Source organism: Rutilus rutilus (assembly GCF_951802725.1).
Source record: "Rutilus rutilus genome assembly, chromosome: 1".
Lineage (NCBI taxonomy): Eukaryota > Metazoa > Chordata > Actinopteri > Cypriniformes > Leuciscidae > Rutilus > Rutilus rutilus.
In genome coordinates, this window is record NC_140209.1 from 79172797 (window position 1) to 79188865 (window position 16069).

Below are 16069 nucleotides of genomic sequence, written 5' to 3' on the forward strand. Positions count from 1 at the left end.
CACACACGAACTCCTCATCTCATACGGACACACTCTCTACACACACGAACTCCTCATCTCATACGCACACACACTCTCTACACACACGAACTCCTCATCTCATACGGACACACACTCTCTACACACACGAACTCCTCATCTCATACGGACACACACTCTACACACACGAACTCCTCATCTCATACGGACACACACACTCTACACACACGAACTCCTCATCTCATACGGACACACACACTCTCTACACACACGAACTCCTCATCTCATACGGACACACACTCTCTACACACACGAACTCCTCATCTCATACGGACACACACTCTACACACACGAACTCCTCATCTCATACGGACACACACACTCTACACACACGAACTCCTCATCTCATACGGACACACACACTCTCTACACACACGAACTCCTCATCTCATACGGACACACACACTCTCTACACACACGAACTCCTCATCTCATACGGACACACTCTCTACACACACGAACTCCTCATCTCATACGCACACACACTCTCTACACACACGAACTCCTCATCTCATACGGACACACACACTCTCTACACACACGAACTCCTCATCTCATACGGACACACACACTCTCTACACACACGAACTCCTCATCTCATACGGACACACACTCTACACACACGAACTCCTCATCTCATACGCACACACACTCTCTACACACACGAACTCCTCATCTCATACGGACACACACTCTCTACACACACGAACTCCTCATCTCATACGGACACACACTCTACACACACGAACTCCTCATCTCATACGGACACACACACTCTACACACACGAACTCCTCATCTCATACGGACACACACACTCTCTACACACACGAACTCCTCATCTCATACGGACACACACTCTCTACACACACGAACTCCTCATCTCATACGGACACACACTCTACACACACGAACTCCTCATCTCATACGGACACACACACTCTACACACACGAACTCCTCATCTCATACGGACACACACACTCTCTACACACACGAACTCCTCATCTCATACGGACACACACACTCTCTACACACACGAACTCCTCATCTCATACGGACACACTCTCTACACACACGAACTCCTCATCTCATACGCACACACACTCTCTACACACACGAACTCCTCATCTCATACGGACACACACTCTCTACACACACGAACTCCTCATCTCATACGGACACACACTCTACACACACGAACTCCTCATCTCATACGGACACACACACTCTACACACACGAACTCCTCATCTCATACGGACACACACACTCTCTACACACACGAACTCCTCATCTCATACGGACACACACACTCTCTACACACACGAACTCCTCATCTCATACGGACACACACTCTACACACACGAACTCCTCATCTCATACGCACACACACTCTCTACACACACGAACTCCTCATCTCATACGGACACACACTCTCTACACACACGAACTCCTCATCTCATACGGACACACACACTCTCTCTACACACACGAACTCCTCATCTCATACGGACACACACACTCTCTCTACACACACGAACTCCTCATCTCATACGGACACACTCTCTCTACACACACGAACTCCTCATCTCATACGCACACACACTCTCTCTACACACACGAACTCCTCATCTCATACGGACACACACTCTCTACACACACGAACTCCTCATCTCATACGGACACACACACTCTACACACACGAACTCCTCATCTCATACGGACACACACTCTACACACACGAACTCCTCATCTCATACGCACACACACTCTCTCTACACACACGAACTCCTCATCTCATACGGACACACACTCTCTACACACACGAACTCCTCATCTCATACGGACACACACACTCTACACACACGAACTCCTCATCTCATACGGACACACTCTCTACACACACGAACTCCTCATCTCATATGGACACACACTCTCTACACACACGAACACACACGAACTCCTCATCTCATACGGACACACACTCTCTACACACACGAACTCCTCATCTCATACGGACACACACTCTCTACACACACGAACTCCTCATCTCATACGGACACACACTCTCTACACACACGAACTCCTCATCTCATACGGACACACACTCTCTACACACACGAACTCCTCATCTCATACGGACACACACTCTCTACACACACGAACTCCTCATCTCATACGGACACACACTCTCTACACACACGAACTCCTCATCTCATACGGACACACACTCTCTACACACACGAACTCCTCATCTCATACGGACACACACTCTCTACACACACGAACTCCTCATCTCATACGGACACACACTCTCTACACACACGAACTCCTCATCTCATACGCACACACACTCTCTCTACACACACGAACTCCTCATCTCATACGGACACACACTCTCTACACACACGAACTCCTCATCTCATACGGACACACACACTCTACACACACGAACTCCTCATCTCATACGGACACACTCTCTACACACACGAACTCCTCATCTCATATGGACACACACTCTCTACACACACGAACACACACGAACTCCTCATCTCATACGGACACACACTCTCTACACACACGAACTCCTCATCTCATACGGACACACACTCTCTACACACACGAACACACACGAACTCCTCATCTCATACGGACACACACTCTCTACACACACGAACTCCTCATCTCATACGGACACACACACTCTCTACACACACGAACTCCTCATCTCATACGGACACACACTCTCTCTACACACACGAACTCCTCATCTCATACGGACACACACTCTCTCTACACACACGGACACACACGCTCTACACACACGGACACACACGCTCTACACACACTCTCTACACACACGAACTCCTCATCTCATACGGACACACACTCTCTACACACACAAACTCCTCATCTCATACGGACACACTCTCTACACACACGAACTCCTCATCTCATACGGACACACACTCTACACACACGAACTCCTCATCTCATACGGACACACACTCTCTCTACACACACGAACTCCTCATCTCATACGGACACACACACTCTCTCTACACACACGAACTCCTCATCTCATACGGACACACACTCTCTCTACACACACGAACTCCTCATCTCATACGGACACACACTCTCTACACACACAAACTCCTCATCTCATACGGACACACTCTCTCTACACACACAAACTCCTCATCTCATACGGACACACTCTCTCTACACACACGAACTCCTCATCTCATACGGACACACACTCTCTACACACACGAACTCCTCATCTCATACGGACACACACTCTCTCTACACACACGAACTCCTCATCTCATACGGACACACACACTCTCTCTACACACACGAACTCCTCATCTCATACGGACACACTCTCTCTACACACACGAACTCCTCATCTCATACGGACACACACTCTCTACACACACAAACTCCTCATCTCATACGGACACACACTCTCTACACACACAAACTCCTCATCTCATACGGACACACTCTCTCTACACACACGAACTCCTCATCTCATACGGACACACACTCTCTACACACACAAACTCCTCATCTCATACGGACACACACACTCTACACACACGAACTCCTCATCTCATACGGACACACACTCTCTCTACACACACGAACTCCTCATCTCATACGGACACACACACTCTCTACACACACGAACTCCTCATCTCATACGGACACACACACTCTCTCTACACACACGAACTCCTCATCTCCTTTCTTCCTCACACTGCCGTAACTCCTCCAAGTGCCGATGTGTATGCGTAATACACACACTCTCTATATGCATTACACACATCATGCAACAGTAGTTAAAACATGTCTCAAACTATTTTTAAAAACATGAATACAACTCTTGCTTTACAAAAACTGCTATTACACTAAAACAAGACACAAAAAATGTATATTTCATTTACCCCTACAGTTTTTCCCAGTTGGGCATATAGTTATTTCTTTTTTATTCTCTATTTACAGACCTAAAATCATGATGCTTCAAAGTATGGATTAGAAGTAAATTACCAAAGACACACACGATTTTGAACATTAATACATTAGTGTGTTGCAAAAGCAGAAGTCTTTCTTCTTTAAATGAAGATTCACCTTTATTCATGCTTTAGTTTCTTTAAAACAGGCTGATGACCAGCATTATTTCTGTGGGTAATTGATTAGTGATGTTGCGAGAGGTTTCCTCACACGAGTAAAGACGCTTTAGATGTGTTTGTGATAAAACATTGTATTCACTTTGACCGATTCTTTTTTCTTTTGACCAACTTACATTTCATATGAATTACCATATCTAATATTGGTGTAATCTGCGCGAGCTCTCACCCACAAACGCTACACTGGTGTTGGGATGATCCAGATAATGAATATCATGGTGCCATGTTGCTTTAAAGTTTGTTTGTTATTAACTAATACCTTTTTTAACTAACACTTCAACATCCTGCATACATTAAAGAGACGTATGAGCTAAGGATGTTCTCTGACCCACATAAACAGATAAGTGTTCACAACCTATACAGTTAGATATTCTCCTGCTTAGTGTGTGTGTGTGTGTGTGTGTGTGTGTGTGTGTGTGTGTGTGTGTGTGTGTGTGTGTGTGTGTGTGTGTGAATAGTTGTGCTTAAATCTGTGGGTGTATTTCTACACGACAGCATGTTTTGTCACACGGTAGCGATGCACAGCTCCACACTCTTGTAAAGCCTATGGACTAACTTTAAACATCATCTTTATAAGGGAATCACACGTGTCCAAAACATACGTGTAAGATTCAAAAGACCACATCACTAAGAAAAGAGGGTTGAAAAGCGCTAAAAACTTTAAACTTTAACTGGTTAAAAAGTAATTACAACATGAGCTAATACAGAAAGCCACTTGTGAGCAGTTTTGAATGTTTGTAATTGACATTTTACTCACTAGCCGATTACGCCATTTACATCGTTTCTTTTTGTTTTTGTACAGTTTGCAATAACGATATAGTCTCCGAGCGTGGTCTAACATGCTCTTATGGGAATTTATGATTAACACTAACAAATATTGCATAAAGAGAATTAAATGACAGTCCTTCTACATGAGAGTGTTTAAGACTAAACTAATCATATTTCTGCTATGTCTACGAAACATCGACATGAAAGATGAGTATTGCTGTTTTTCTGTTAACTATTAAACTATTACACTTCAAACTCATCTAACGATCACACTTAAAGATGTGCATTTCACAGCAGTCACAGATACACAGTTACTGTGTGTGTCATTTACACTGTTTAGGACGTCATGACGGCTACACCCCTACACACCCCCTCCAGCGGGCTGTGTGTCCAGCCTGATAATCTCACAGAGATACACAGCTGACCTCTGACCTCTGACCTCAGCGGCCGGCGTGGACACCTGTGCTACTGCAGCATCTCCTCCATCACAGGCTGAAGGATCATGGTCTGGCTGACATGGATCACCTTCAGCATTCCTGTGTGCCTGAGCATGACACACACTTTTTACAATACCCAGTTCTGATGCTCTGACCACCACATTTGTTTAAACCCAATCTTTGATTGAACACCTAAATTATAAAGGGGAAAAACATATGCATGTGTGAATTGTTCATAATAGATCCATTACACTCATTTAGAAAGTAGATAGGAAGGAATTTCTTGTTGTGCAGACTTTAAGTTAACTTTTACCAAAGATTAAAATGCTGAAGTTCAGTCCCTGAAGCGTTTATTAAATTGTCTTGAGTAAAATTGAAACGCAATGTACCTATTGTATATAGGCCTGACCCTAAACATCCACTTTTAAACAGTAATCTACATTATGAATTACCATAACGCCCGGTTTCGTGAGGTTGTGTGCAAATCCGGCAGGAAGAGGGATCCGCCATTTCATGGGATTTGCCATAGGAATACATCATTTTGGCACCTTTTTAACAGTTATAGCGCCACCAAGTGGCCAGTCGCCGCATCATTTTTCACGTGCATCATGGGAAATGAGCAATAACACTAGTTTCAGCACTGAGTGCCTGAACCCCTAAATATCAGAACGTGTGCAGAATCAGAGCCTGTTAAAGCTCGCGCAGGAGGAGACAGCTCCACACGACTGCAGATTCAGGAGGTCAGATGGACAGATATAGAGCGTGTAACTGTTGACTTTAACAATTAATTATTTCAACAATTAATTATATCAAATAGATTTATTTAAGACAATAATGTAAGTTGTACCCTGATAGGACAGTCTCTGACAGGGGAATCTGTTTTCTGAGGAACGTTTTACTTCAATAATGTATTAACATTTCAAAAAGAAAACAATAACAAAACAACAACAAAAAAACTAAAACAAAAACATTTCCAAGTAAAAAATAAAATAAGCACCTGGACTGTTAGAGGCCTTTTCTCCACTGCTTGACAGGATAGTTCTCTCTCTTTATAGGTAAATATTAATGTCACAAGAAATGTTATCAATGAATATGAATTAATTTTATCAATCTTATGTATTTATTTATTTAAAGTCAGTGATAACATTTATTGTGAAGTAAAAAATTTACCTAAAAAATGAACTGTCCTGTCAGGCACTGAGAACAAGTCCTCTTGGGGGGGGATCCTGTCAGATGACTTTTTCTCAGTAGCTGGCACAACAGTTCTCTTACGAGAGATTCTCTCGTATTGCACAAGTAAGCTTATGCTATGGGTAAAGTAATCTTTTCTCGAGATATGAAGCCAAAAAATTATCCTTAATTTTGTATTTATTGTCAATGCAGTGCAGCAGCTAGCAGAGCTAGAGCGGGCTATCTTGCGCGCTCATTGGTTGCTGCACGGCAACTGCTTTAGCCTACCAGTGAGCCAGGCGTGATGTCACGCGTCACAGCCCGCCCCAATGGGAGGTGTCAGAGCGTATATAAGGAGGGCTCGGAGGCTAAATCTCTGATTTCCGTCTCTTCAGAGAAGCTCTTCGCATCGCTGCACTCTGAGAGAAGCTACCGCCGTTGAATCCAGCGCCAGCAAGCTTAGGACAGCCTGAGGAAGCCGGACGTCAGCCTGCCATGCCTGCTTCGCTATCCGGCGACCATATCCTTTCATTGCTTCTTTGTGTGTTTGTGTGTGTTCGCTTCACGACACTTACTAAAAGAGCAGAGGCGTTTGTTGCAAAATGCCTCGTGTTTCCTGCGGCTCATGCCACTCTCATCTCAGCGACAGGGACCGCCACGTGATCTGCGCTCTCTGCCTGGGACGTGACCATGCAGCCACTGCCTTGTCTTCGGGCGGCTGCGAATTCTGCGAGGAACTGCCGATGTCGACCCTGCGGGCTCGACTCGCCTTGTTCAACATAGACACCACTCCTTCTGTCTCTGGGCCGCGAAAGAAGAAACGCCGCTCGCAGAAACCACCGGAGCCCGAGACACAAGCCAGGTTTTCGCCGGAGCCTCTCCCACGAACCTCGCTCTCTCCCTCTCCGTCACCGCTTCCCGACGCGATGCTGTCGCCTCAGGGGATGAAGCAGATGAGGACGCCATCCTCATGGGCAGGACCCACGCCAGTGTGGACGGCGAGCTTCTCCGCCTCCTCACCATGGCTGTCGAACACCTGGGCCTCGAATGATGCCCGCACCGAATAGGCTCGACAGGTTTTTTCTGCCCAGCCGCCGTCAAACGCCAGCGTCCAGGTTCGTTTATGGTGTGAACATGAACCGACCCAATTGCAGAAAACAGCACCTTTTTATTTGACTGCTCTTATGAGGATACTGAACAAAACGGACATTTTGGCATAATGGTGTCAGTGCGGGCGGGCTTTTATCTATACCATAGTTTTTTTCATATTGCGTTTGTAGAGAATAACACCAAATCAGTAAAATAACAAATATTACATTACGAAATATCTCCATGCTGAGCCTGTTTGTGCTTCTCCCTGCTTGAGAATTCCTGTCCAATGAATGGACGACCTTAGCACACGCGTGTGAAAGCGAACCGGACCAAACAAAAAAAAATCAACATTCTATTTGGTCCGGACCAAAGCAAGTGAACTATCGGACTTTCCTGGTGTGAATACACCCTTAAAGATGGCATTACGAAGCTCAAATGGGGCCAGAGTAGTTGGAAATGTTGCAGAATATACTGACTTCATTTTCAGATTCAGAAGTCAGGTCTTTGTTGTATTTTCTGATCAGTCTTTGACTTGCTTCAGTTATCTGAGCTTCACTCATACTGTCAGCTTCAGAATGGGAGCAAACGCTTCACATATTTCTGCTGTGATCTGAAACCTCAGTTCACTAATGATGCGGTCAAGTGCAACGAAGAAAACTGTACTCTGTACTCTGAAAACTGTAGTCTCTGCACTGTCTTCGCTTGCATCATCTGCCATGTGTTTTCTTCTTCTTTCACGTCTGTCTGCCTTGTGGAACTGAACGGTAATCTCCAATGCTTGTGCAACCAGGGAGGCTTCAGCCAGCAAGCAGTGCTTTGACATTCGCTGCCTCGATATCGAGAGTAATATCTCCTGCTTGAAGGATGATGTTTCTTTGCTCAATGCACTGTAGTATCTTCACCCACACACTGAGAAGGACAACAGAATCAAACGTTTTGAAGTACTTCTTGAGCCCATTTGCTTCAGACCTGGCTTCACTGGTTAAATTACATGTGGTCAAGGCAGACGTTACTGCCTCAATGACAGAGGGCAAGTGGGATGCCACCACACGAACTCCATCGAGTGTCATGGTGCGTTCAAGTCATCTCGTATAGATCGTATTTACGAGTTGAACACACTTGAACGCACCACAATGTCGTAAATACCAGTGGGGAGCTCGGGATTTTCTCTAAGCTCCGATCTTTACGAGTTGGGGGCGTGTCAGTGATTAACATGGCGGAATCAAGCGGCAACATTCTGATCTGTAAAATGAAGCCTACCCGGAAGTGCGAAAAACTGCAATACATCGATAATCCGCTAGGGGAAGGTCCCAAAAGGGAGCAAATGTCCATAGACCATCATGTTAAAATGTCCGTTTTCACAGCATAAATTCATGCTTTTACAGGTTGGTCCCATGGACTTTTATTGTATTTTTCGATAGCTTCCGAGTGCCTGACAACGGTGAGGGGGGTGAATTTTTTTCTGACTCGTTAGTTTAGATCATATTTAGATATAAAATGTATGACAATAAGGGCGTGGTTAACTTTGATTGACAGCTTGATTGACAGCTGACAAGGCAGCGCCACGGAGAATGACAACATAAGAAGCACCATTTTTAATATACAGTTGAAATATAATACTACTGTTTCTGTATCATGAAATGTAGTTTTAAGAGTTTTTCAGGCGAGAATGTAGTTGTTTAAAGCTCAAATCTGTGGTTTATTTATAAAGATTTATGAAAACTGTATCCAGGTTGTGAGATCCAGCGATGATGACCGGGCGCTCGGCGCTCATGTACCCCGCCTGGAACAGCCTTTCCTCGGCTAGTCGTTCTGACGTTTGCCGCGGACTCTGGCGTCTCTGTAGTGGTTAAACATGAGATATAATTCTTCTTGTCTATATCTAACGGGCGATTTTTGGTCTCGTGAATCTATAATTTGTTCCCTGGGCAATCGGTTTGGCTGAGGGGAAGTTTCATAACTTTATAAGCTATTTAACTTTACCGTTGTATGGTATAGACTAGAGCGCTGATGTTTGACTGAATTGTTTGCTTTATTTGTATAGCTTCTTGTAACTTTACCTTTTACTTTTATAATGGCTAATATTGATAAAACTGAAATTTAACAAAAAGAGACTGGGTTGAGTTTTGTCATTTTAAATTTTAATACAACGAATATGATCTGTAATGTTGTTTACTGCAACATCTGTTGTTTAGTACAAATGCACATATTGCCTGGACCATATTAAAATGTTTAATATTTTTATATTATATTTAAAACGAAAAGAGGCAGGTTTGTGTTTTATATATATATATATTTTATATATTTAGCAAATCGCCAACACAGAATATGATAGTATTATAATATAACAATGCAACACGTAACGATGTGTTGGCAGTGGCTTCATAAATTAATTAAAAACATAAAAATAAAAAGTACAGAGCTAATCTCATCTACGGTTGCCCAGTGCTTTTATGCAGTTATATACAGTATGTATAAAATGAGTATGTCATTGTTGAACAGTATATTAAGCTCTTTTGCTTTCCCTTATAAAAGCTGATGCTAGGATGGACAGTCCTGGATTCTGAGCACAGTATTGCACATATTCAACAATGGAAAATGAAACTAAACATATAATCAGTATGGTCAACATCGACAAGAGGGAGACACCGAGTCCTATTGTAATGGAGAAAGAGGGCTTTCAACAGACCTTCGAGGCACTCCGTCAAGAAATAAACTTGACTGAAATTTGTACCGATGCTCATTCCCAAATATCAGCTCTCTTCAGTAATTATCTTTACTATAGTCTTTATGGTTTTTGTAAAGCACTCAACATTTCTGCACTCATTACAGACAAAATACATCACTCTGATTATGACATGATATTGTTTTGGGTTATTTTGGGTAAGTATGCATTAAATTCCTAGCTTTTGTCCTCCAGACAAAGGGAAATACAGAGACAGCGGAGTCCATCACACTCTGGACGTCTGGCACGGGTCCATAAACTTGAGCAAAAAAAAATGCATGCAGTAAGTATAATAAATCCCCATCAGTAATCACATTTCATCTGATCACAATAAAAACTTGCATAACAGCACTCTTCCATACCTTTTTATTTATTCTTTAAATATATAATTGTATTTTTAATCCTGTTGACATAATCATAGTTTACCTAACACAAAAGAATAATTGTTTATACATCCAGGCAGGGCTGTGCCATTCTCCAGATGTGGAATAAAGACATCTGCAACCACTTCTGCTACTGCTGTAAGACGGCAGATACCTATGAAGAGTTTATTGTGAGTATTTTCTTTTTTGATATATTTTTTTCAGTTTCAATATTTAGAAACAGCATCTCTTTACATAAACTAAACTAACTTATGTAATCACCCGTTTTGGTTTATAGGTTTAAAAATGAAATAACTGATATACTGGGTGTTTATTGTACAAATGCTGTGACATATTATGTGTATTTGTTATAACTTTTGGCATTAAATTACATATATAATGCTTTAGTCCATCACTTTTTAAATCTAAAAATAAAAAAATGTTATGTTGTTTGTGTAAAATCGTGTTGTGACTTGTTTATGCAATTAGAATTTGAAATCAGTTTGTAAATGTTTTACCACAGGACATGTGGGTGGGAATCCTGCACCGTCACAGGAGAACACACGTGGGCTCTTGGTGAGTGTAAACATGGCCCCTTGCTGGACAACAGAGATAAAGAATTGATTGAGAGTGGTTCAGTGGCACATGAGTGTCACAGTGTCTGGTTTGTGTTTCCCTGGGTGTCCACTAGAGGTCTCTCTGCCTTACTGTCACATTCGTCCTGGAACTACATTTCCCACAATCCTTTGTCTGTTCTCATCACTCATCATTGCACGCAGCTGTTTCCCATTACATTGTTTAGTTTCTGTGTATAAATACCCTGTCTGTTTTAGTCCTTGTCACGGAGTCATTGTTAATTGTCACTACACTTCTGGTCTGCGTTCTTGCCTGTTTCTTGTTTTGTTTATTTGTATTTGTATTTGTATTTGTATTTGTATTTGTATTTTGGATTGCTAACATGGACTTTGAACCTTGCCTGGATGACTACGAGATGGATTACACTTTAATAAACACCTACTGTCATACTGCATTTGGATCTACCTATTTCCCTGTGTGTCCCCCGTGACAATGAGGGGCTGGCTGAAATTATTCTCGATGAACGCTGGCTGAAGGTCGTCCCCAAGTATCTGAATTTCAGGTACATAAGCTACTTTATATAGTTCTATATTGTAAATGGTCAAATCAACTATGTGAAAGACATTTTACTGTAATTGCCGTTGATCTTACATGAACAACATTATTATAAAGAAAATATCTTGTATGTATTTTTATCTAATGTGCACTCAGGTCAACTGCAGATTTGGAGTCGTTTCACAACCACATACTGATGTATGCCAGCAAGCGCTTCAGCTTTTCCCCACCAGTGTATGCTGGCCGGCCTAGATTACAACCATCATCTCCATAGACCAGCCAGGAGAAAAGCTGATGGCACAGTTCAGTAAGTTTTGAATTATTTTTAAAAGTGAATATTAAATTGTAAACTTTTCACTAAGCTGATACACCTTTCTATATTGTCAGGTATGGCAAGGTGTACAACAAAAAGTCCAGGAAGTGGAGGTTGTACTCATTAAAGGTGGAGAAGGACTACAGCTACATCTCTGACCTACAGCGTGCCATCCTCCTTCGACGGATATCAGCTAATAAGGGGATGCCTAGAAGCAGAACCAGGAGACCTGATGATCCCTGTCAACGTGGCGTACTGTCTGGTGCACCTGCTCCATCAACACAGGAGCTATTGCAGATTCAAGTCAGCAGAGGGTTAGGTGAGTTCTTTAAACACTGGTACCTCTAGTAGTACCAGCTATTTGATGAGCTATATGGATTTATTGAGAAAAAATTCTAATGTGAATTTAAATTTCAACAATACATATAACACAATTTTAACTGTACCATATCAAACTCAGAAACCGTTATTAGAATCTAAAGTTATATAAAAGTCATGATACAATCCAAATATCCTGTGGGTGACTTTATCATCCAAGACAAACGTAGTAGTAAATATGATTTCGGCAAACTAAGAAAAAAATAATTGTGTATAATAACGATCATTTCTGGCCAAGATAAACACACAATCAAATAAAACTCTTCTCCCATAATAGATTAGATATATAACGTTATAATATTTATATATATATATAATGTTTGTTTTTGAAATGTGGTAATCATGTCAGAGAGATAATTATTATATTCTTTGTATAGGTCGATCGCTGCCGAAACCATGAATAATCTCCACAGGACCACAGCTGATGTCATGCTATGTCCCAAGTCTGACCAGTCTACCAGTCAAGATACCTCTGGAAACACAATGTCTTTATTCATTTATATTGTTGTTTTTGATTGTGCTAGTGTTTTTTATATTTGTGATATAGTTTCTAGCTTTAGTAATACAGAAATAAAAAAGTGACATTCTACATTTGGTTGTCGTTATTGCAGAAATAATACGTAAATTTAGTTTTGTAATCAAATGTGGTTTCTATTGCAAGTGTAAAGAATTCATTTATCATTTTCAGTAAAAAAAAAATATTTAAAAATAAAGGAAAATAGTGTACCAAACAAAAATTTTTTTTTTTTTATATTGTAGAATGTAAAACACAGAAACTATGTACATGTATTAATCCACACAATAGATGGACACTCTAGACTCTTAGACTCTACTAGGGATAAAACCTCTGTACTGTTGCAGTGGATCAGGATAACGGTCGCGTATCTTCCAGACACAGCAGCTCGGTATCACGACTCTGTGACCCTGTCCCAATGCTCCATACTGCCACACTACAAATTGCCTGTATGCTGCATGACGAAACTGTCTATTACTCTGTCCTGGTTCTGGATTATCAGTCAATGCACGAATGTCATTCCAGATGCGTCTGGCAAGGCGCAGAACACCCTCTTCCAAAATGTAGGCTTCCATGTGTGGCAGTATGGAAATACAATAATCGGGATGTTGTCCACAGAACTTTTGTTCTACAAATGTGGCTATTCCTCTGCACCGCTGGCAGACACACCAAGGGGGTTGCCCTGACACAAGAGGGCCTGGTGGAGGACATCCTTTCCAGAACATCAAACATCAGACTTGGGTCACGCGTCAGGCAGAGCTCCAGGGCTTGATGTGCTTGTTCCAGGCTCAGTCCTCGAATTCTGGCCTGCAATGGAATATATAATCACAAAATATATCAAAAAATGTAAATGTTGGTGTAATTACACAGAACATTTGTCAACATGATTCAATTATTATTTTATTTTTTTATATAGCTTTATTGTTCTCTGAGATGACTTGTGTGCACATTACACTCCAGATCATATATACCTGTTCACATGCCCTTGTTTGAGCTTGAAGATGCAAAACTCGACGCAGGTCCTCTTGTCCAAGACTAAGGCCCCGTTCACACTGCAGGCAAAAGTGGCCCAAATCTGATTTTTTTGGGGTCAAGTGACCAGGTCAGACTTCTTCATAGGTAGTGTGAACACTCAAATCTAGCCCAGATCTGATTTTTTCAAATCAGATTTAGACCACATACATATGTGGTACTGAATCAGAACCATATCTGATTTTTTTCAATGCGACTGCAGTGTGAACAACCAAGGCGGATTTGATGCGACTTTTACGTCAATCTACGTCGACATTTGTCACAATTATGCGCCTGCGAAGCCTTAGACACAACAGACACTAATATGGAGAACAACGATGGAGCGAGTCAATGGAGGGAGAGTGAGGTGTTAGACCTAATAAGTATATGGGGAGATACTTCAATTCAAGCTAAACTAGAAGGATCCTACCGTAACAGCCATAAACCCGCAAAAGGCAAAAATTGCCAATTTTGCTCTCTTTCTCTTTCTTCTCCTCCTCAGCACCTGCTCATTAATGTTACGGCTTCCATTACACAAACATTTTGAAATAAATGCGAATATGCTTACTTCCTCCATAATCTCCCGAACTTTAGTGCAACCGCGTGCTGCGTCTGACGTCATTGTTATTGTTCTTTTGCGCATGCGTGTTAGTTTGAAACCTCAAACAGTTCACACTGCAATCAGATATAGGTCACATTGTAAAAGGTAATGTGAACAGCCAATCAAAAAATCGGATCTGAGCAAAAAATCAGAATTAAGCATCAAGACTTGCGGTGTGAACGGGGCCTTAGTGCTCCTTGCCCTGCACTTCGACCACCCCGTCCTCGGCCTCTACTTCCTCGGACCCTAGTTACACGACCTCCTCTGCTTCGCCCTCGACCCCGGACCTGTCCTCGAGCTGACGATGCGGTACTTGTCTCTGGAGTGTAGTCCTCATCAGAGTCAACAGTGCTTTCATCATGGAAACTCTTACATGCAGAACACCATATGTGTTATGAATCTTACACGAAATTCATTCTGCTTAGTGTTATTACTACCTACTGTAGTTTATTCTTTCATTTGATTAAATGCTTAAACACTGAATATAGTAATTTCTTTCATGCATTATCATAATAAAAAACTTTTACAATACAAGTTGCAGTGTTTTTCTTATACAACACTCTCTCTTACAAGGTTACAATTGTGGTTAATATCATATTAGCTTATATATATGAGGCATTATAAGAGAATAAATGGCATGTTTACTTAACAATATATATATATATTATTATAATAATAATTATTGACAGAACAAAACATGCAACAGTATACGGAGAAGTACAGAAAGAAGACATACAGAACATCCAAAAAGTGTATGGGTGATTCTTAGACTATGGGCACTTTTATGTACTTTGGTCATATTTTTTAAAATACATATAATTTTGGACAAATTCCTCTTTCTTTTTCAAACTAACAATAAAACCTCCTTAAAACCTTTATATTACCTTTCTATTATGATTTTTCCATACTTTTAAACCTCCTAATAGGTGTCAAAATCACTGTTTTCTCTTTGTCGCACACCCAGGCTTTTTAACTTCAACAATGAAAATACAGTTTAAAAGTATGACTTATCTGGTAACTATTAATATACTTAAATTAAGCACTAGTAAAATAATTAAAATACATTATAGTATTTAATGTGAGACCACCATCAATATTACTTTTTATACAAAATATAGCTGTCGCACAGTATTGGTGTTATTTCTCCTTTGTTATTATTATGTTTTTTATTCAAATTGAGCTTAATTTATCAAATGAAAGTTTAGGCTACTACGTAGTTTGTTTTAAATGTGTAGGCTATTGCATTATCTAGGCCTATATTGCAGATGATAATCTGAGCATTTTATCTTTCTCTGAAGAAGAAAGTGAACCAAGGACAGGTGAGCAGTGTTT

The 16069-nt window shown here is 41.3% G+C and overlaps 1 protein-coding gene across 1 annotated transcript; it reads left to right on the forward strand.

Moving 5' to 3' along the window:
- Positions 1 to 11863: 11863 nt before the first annotated feature.
- LOC311305737 (uncharacterized protein) lies at positions 11864 to 13094 on the forward strand. Its single transcript, XM_084433551.1, has 4 exons — positions 11864 to 11927; positions 12077 to 12227; positions 12308 to 12552; positions 12989 to 13094. Exons 2-4 carry the CDS (start codon positions 12121 to 12123, stop codon positions 13009 to 13011), a joined length of 375 nt encoding a protein of 124 aa, XP_084289677.1. The 5' UTR covers positions 11864 to 11927; positions 12077 to 12120; the 3' UTR covers positions 13012 to 13094.
- Positions 13095 to 16069: the final 2975 nt, after the last annotated feature.

Bases quoted from the DNA above. Each gene is read 5' to 3' on its own strand.
- LOC311305737 (XM_084433551.1), top strand. From the start codon at position 12,121: ATGCCAGCAAGCGCTTCAGCTTTTCCCCACCAGTGTATGCTGGCCGGC. The intron at 12,228-12,307 runs GTAAGTTTTGAA...CTATATTGTCAG, and splicing joins AAAGCTGATGGCACAGTTCA to GTATGGCAAGGTGTACAACA. The intron at 12,553-12,988 runs GTGAGTTCTTTA...TTCTTTGTATAG, and splicing joins TCAAGTCAGCAGAGGGTTAG to GTCGATCGCTGCCGAAACCA.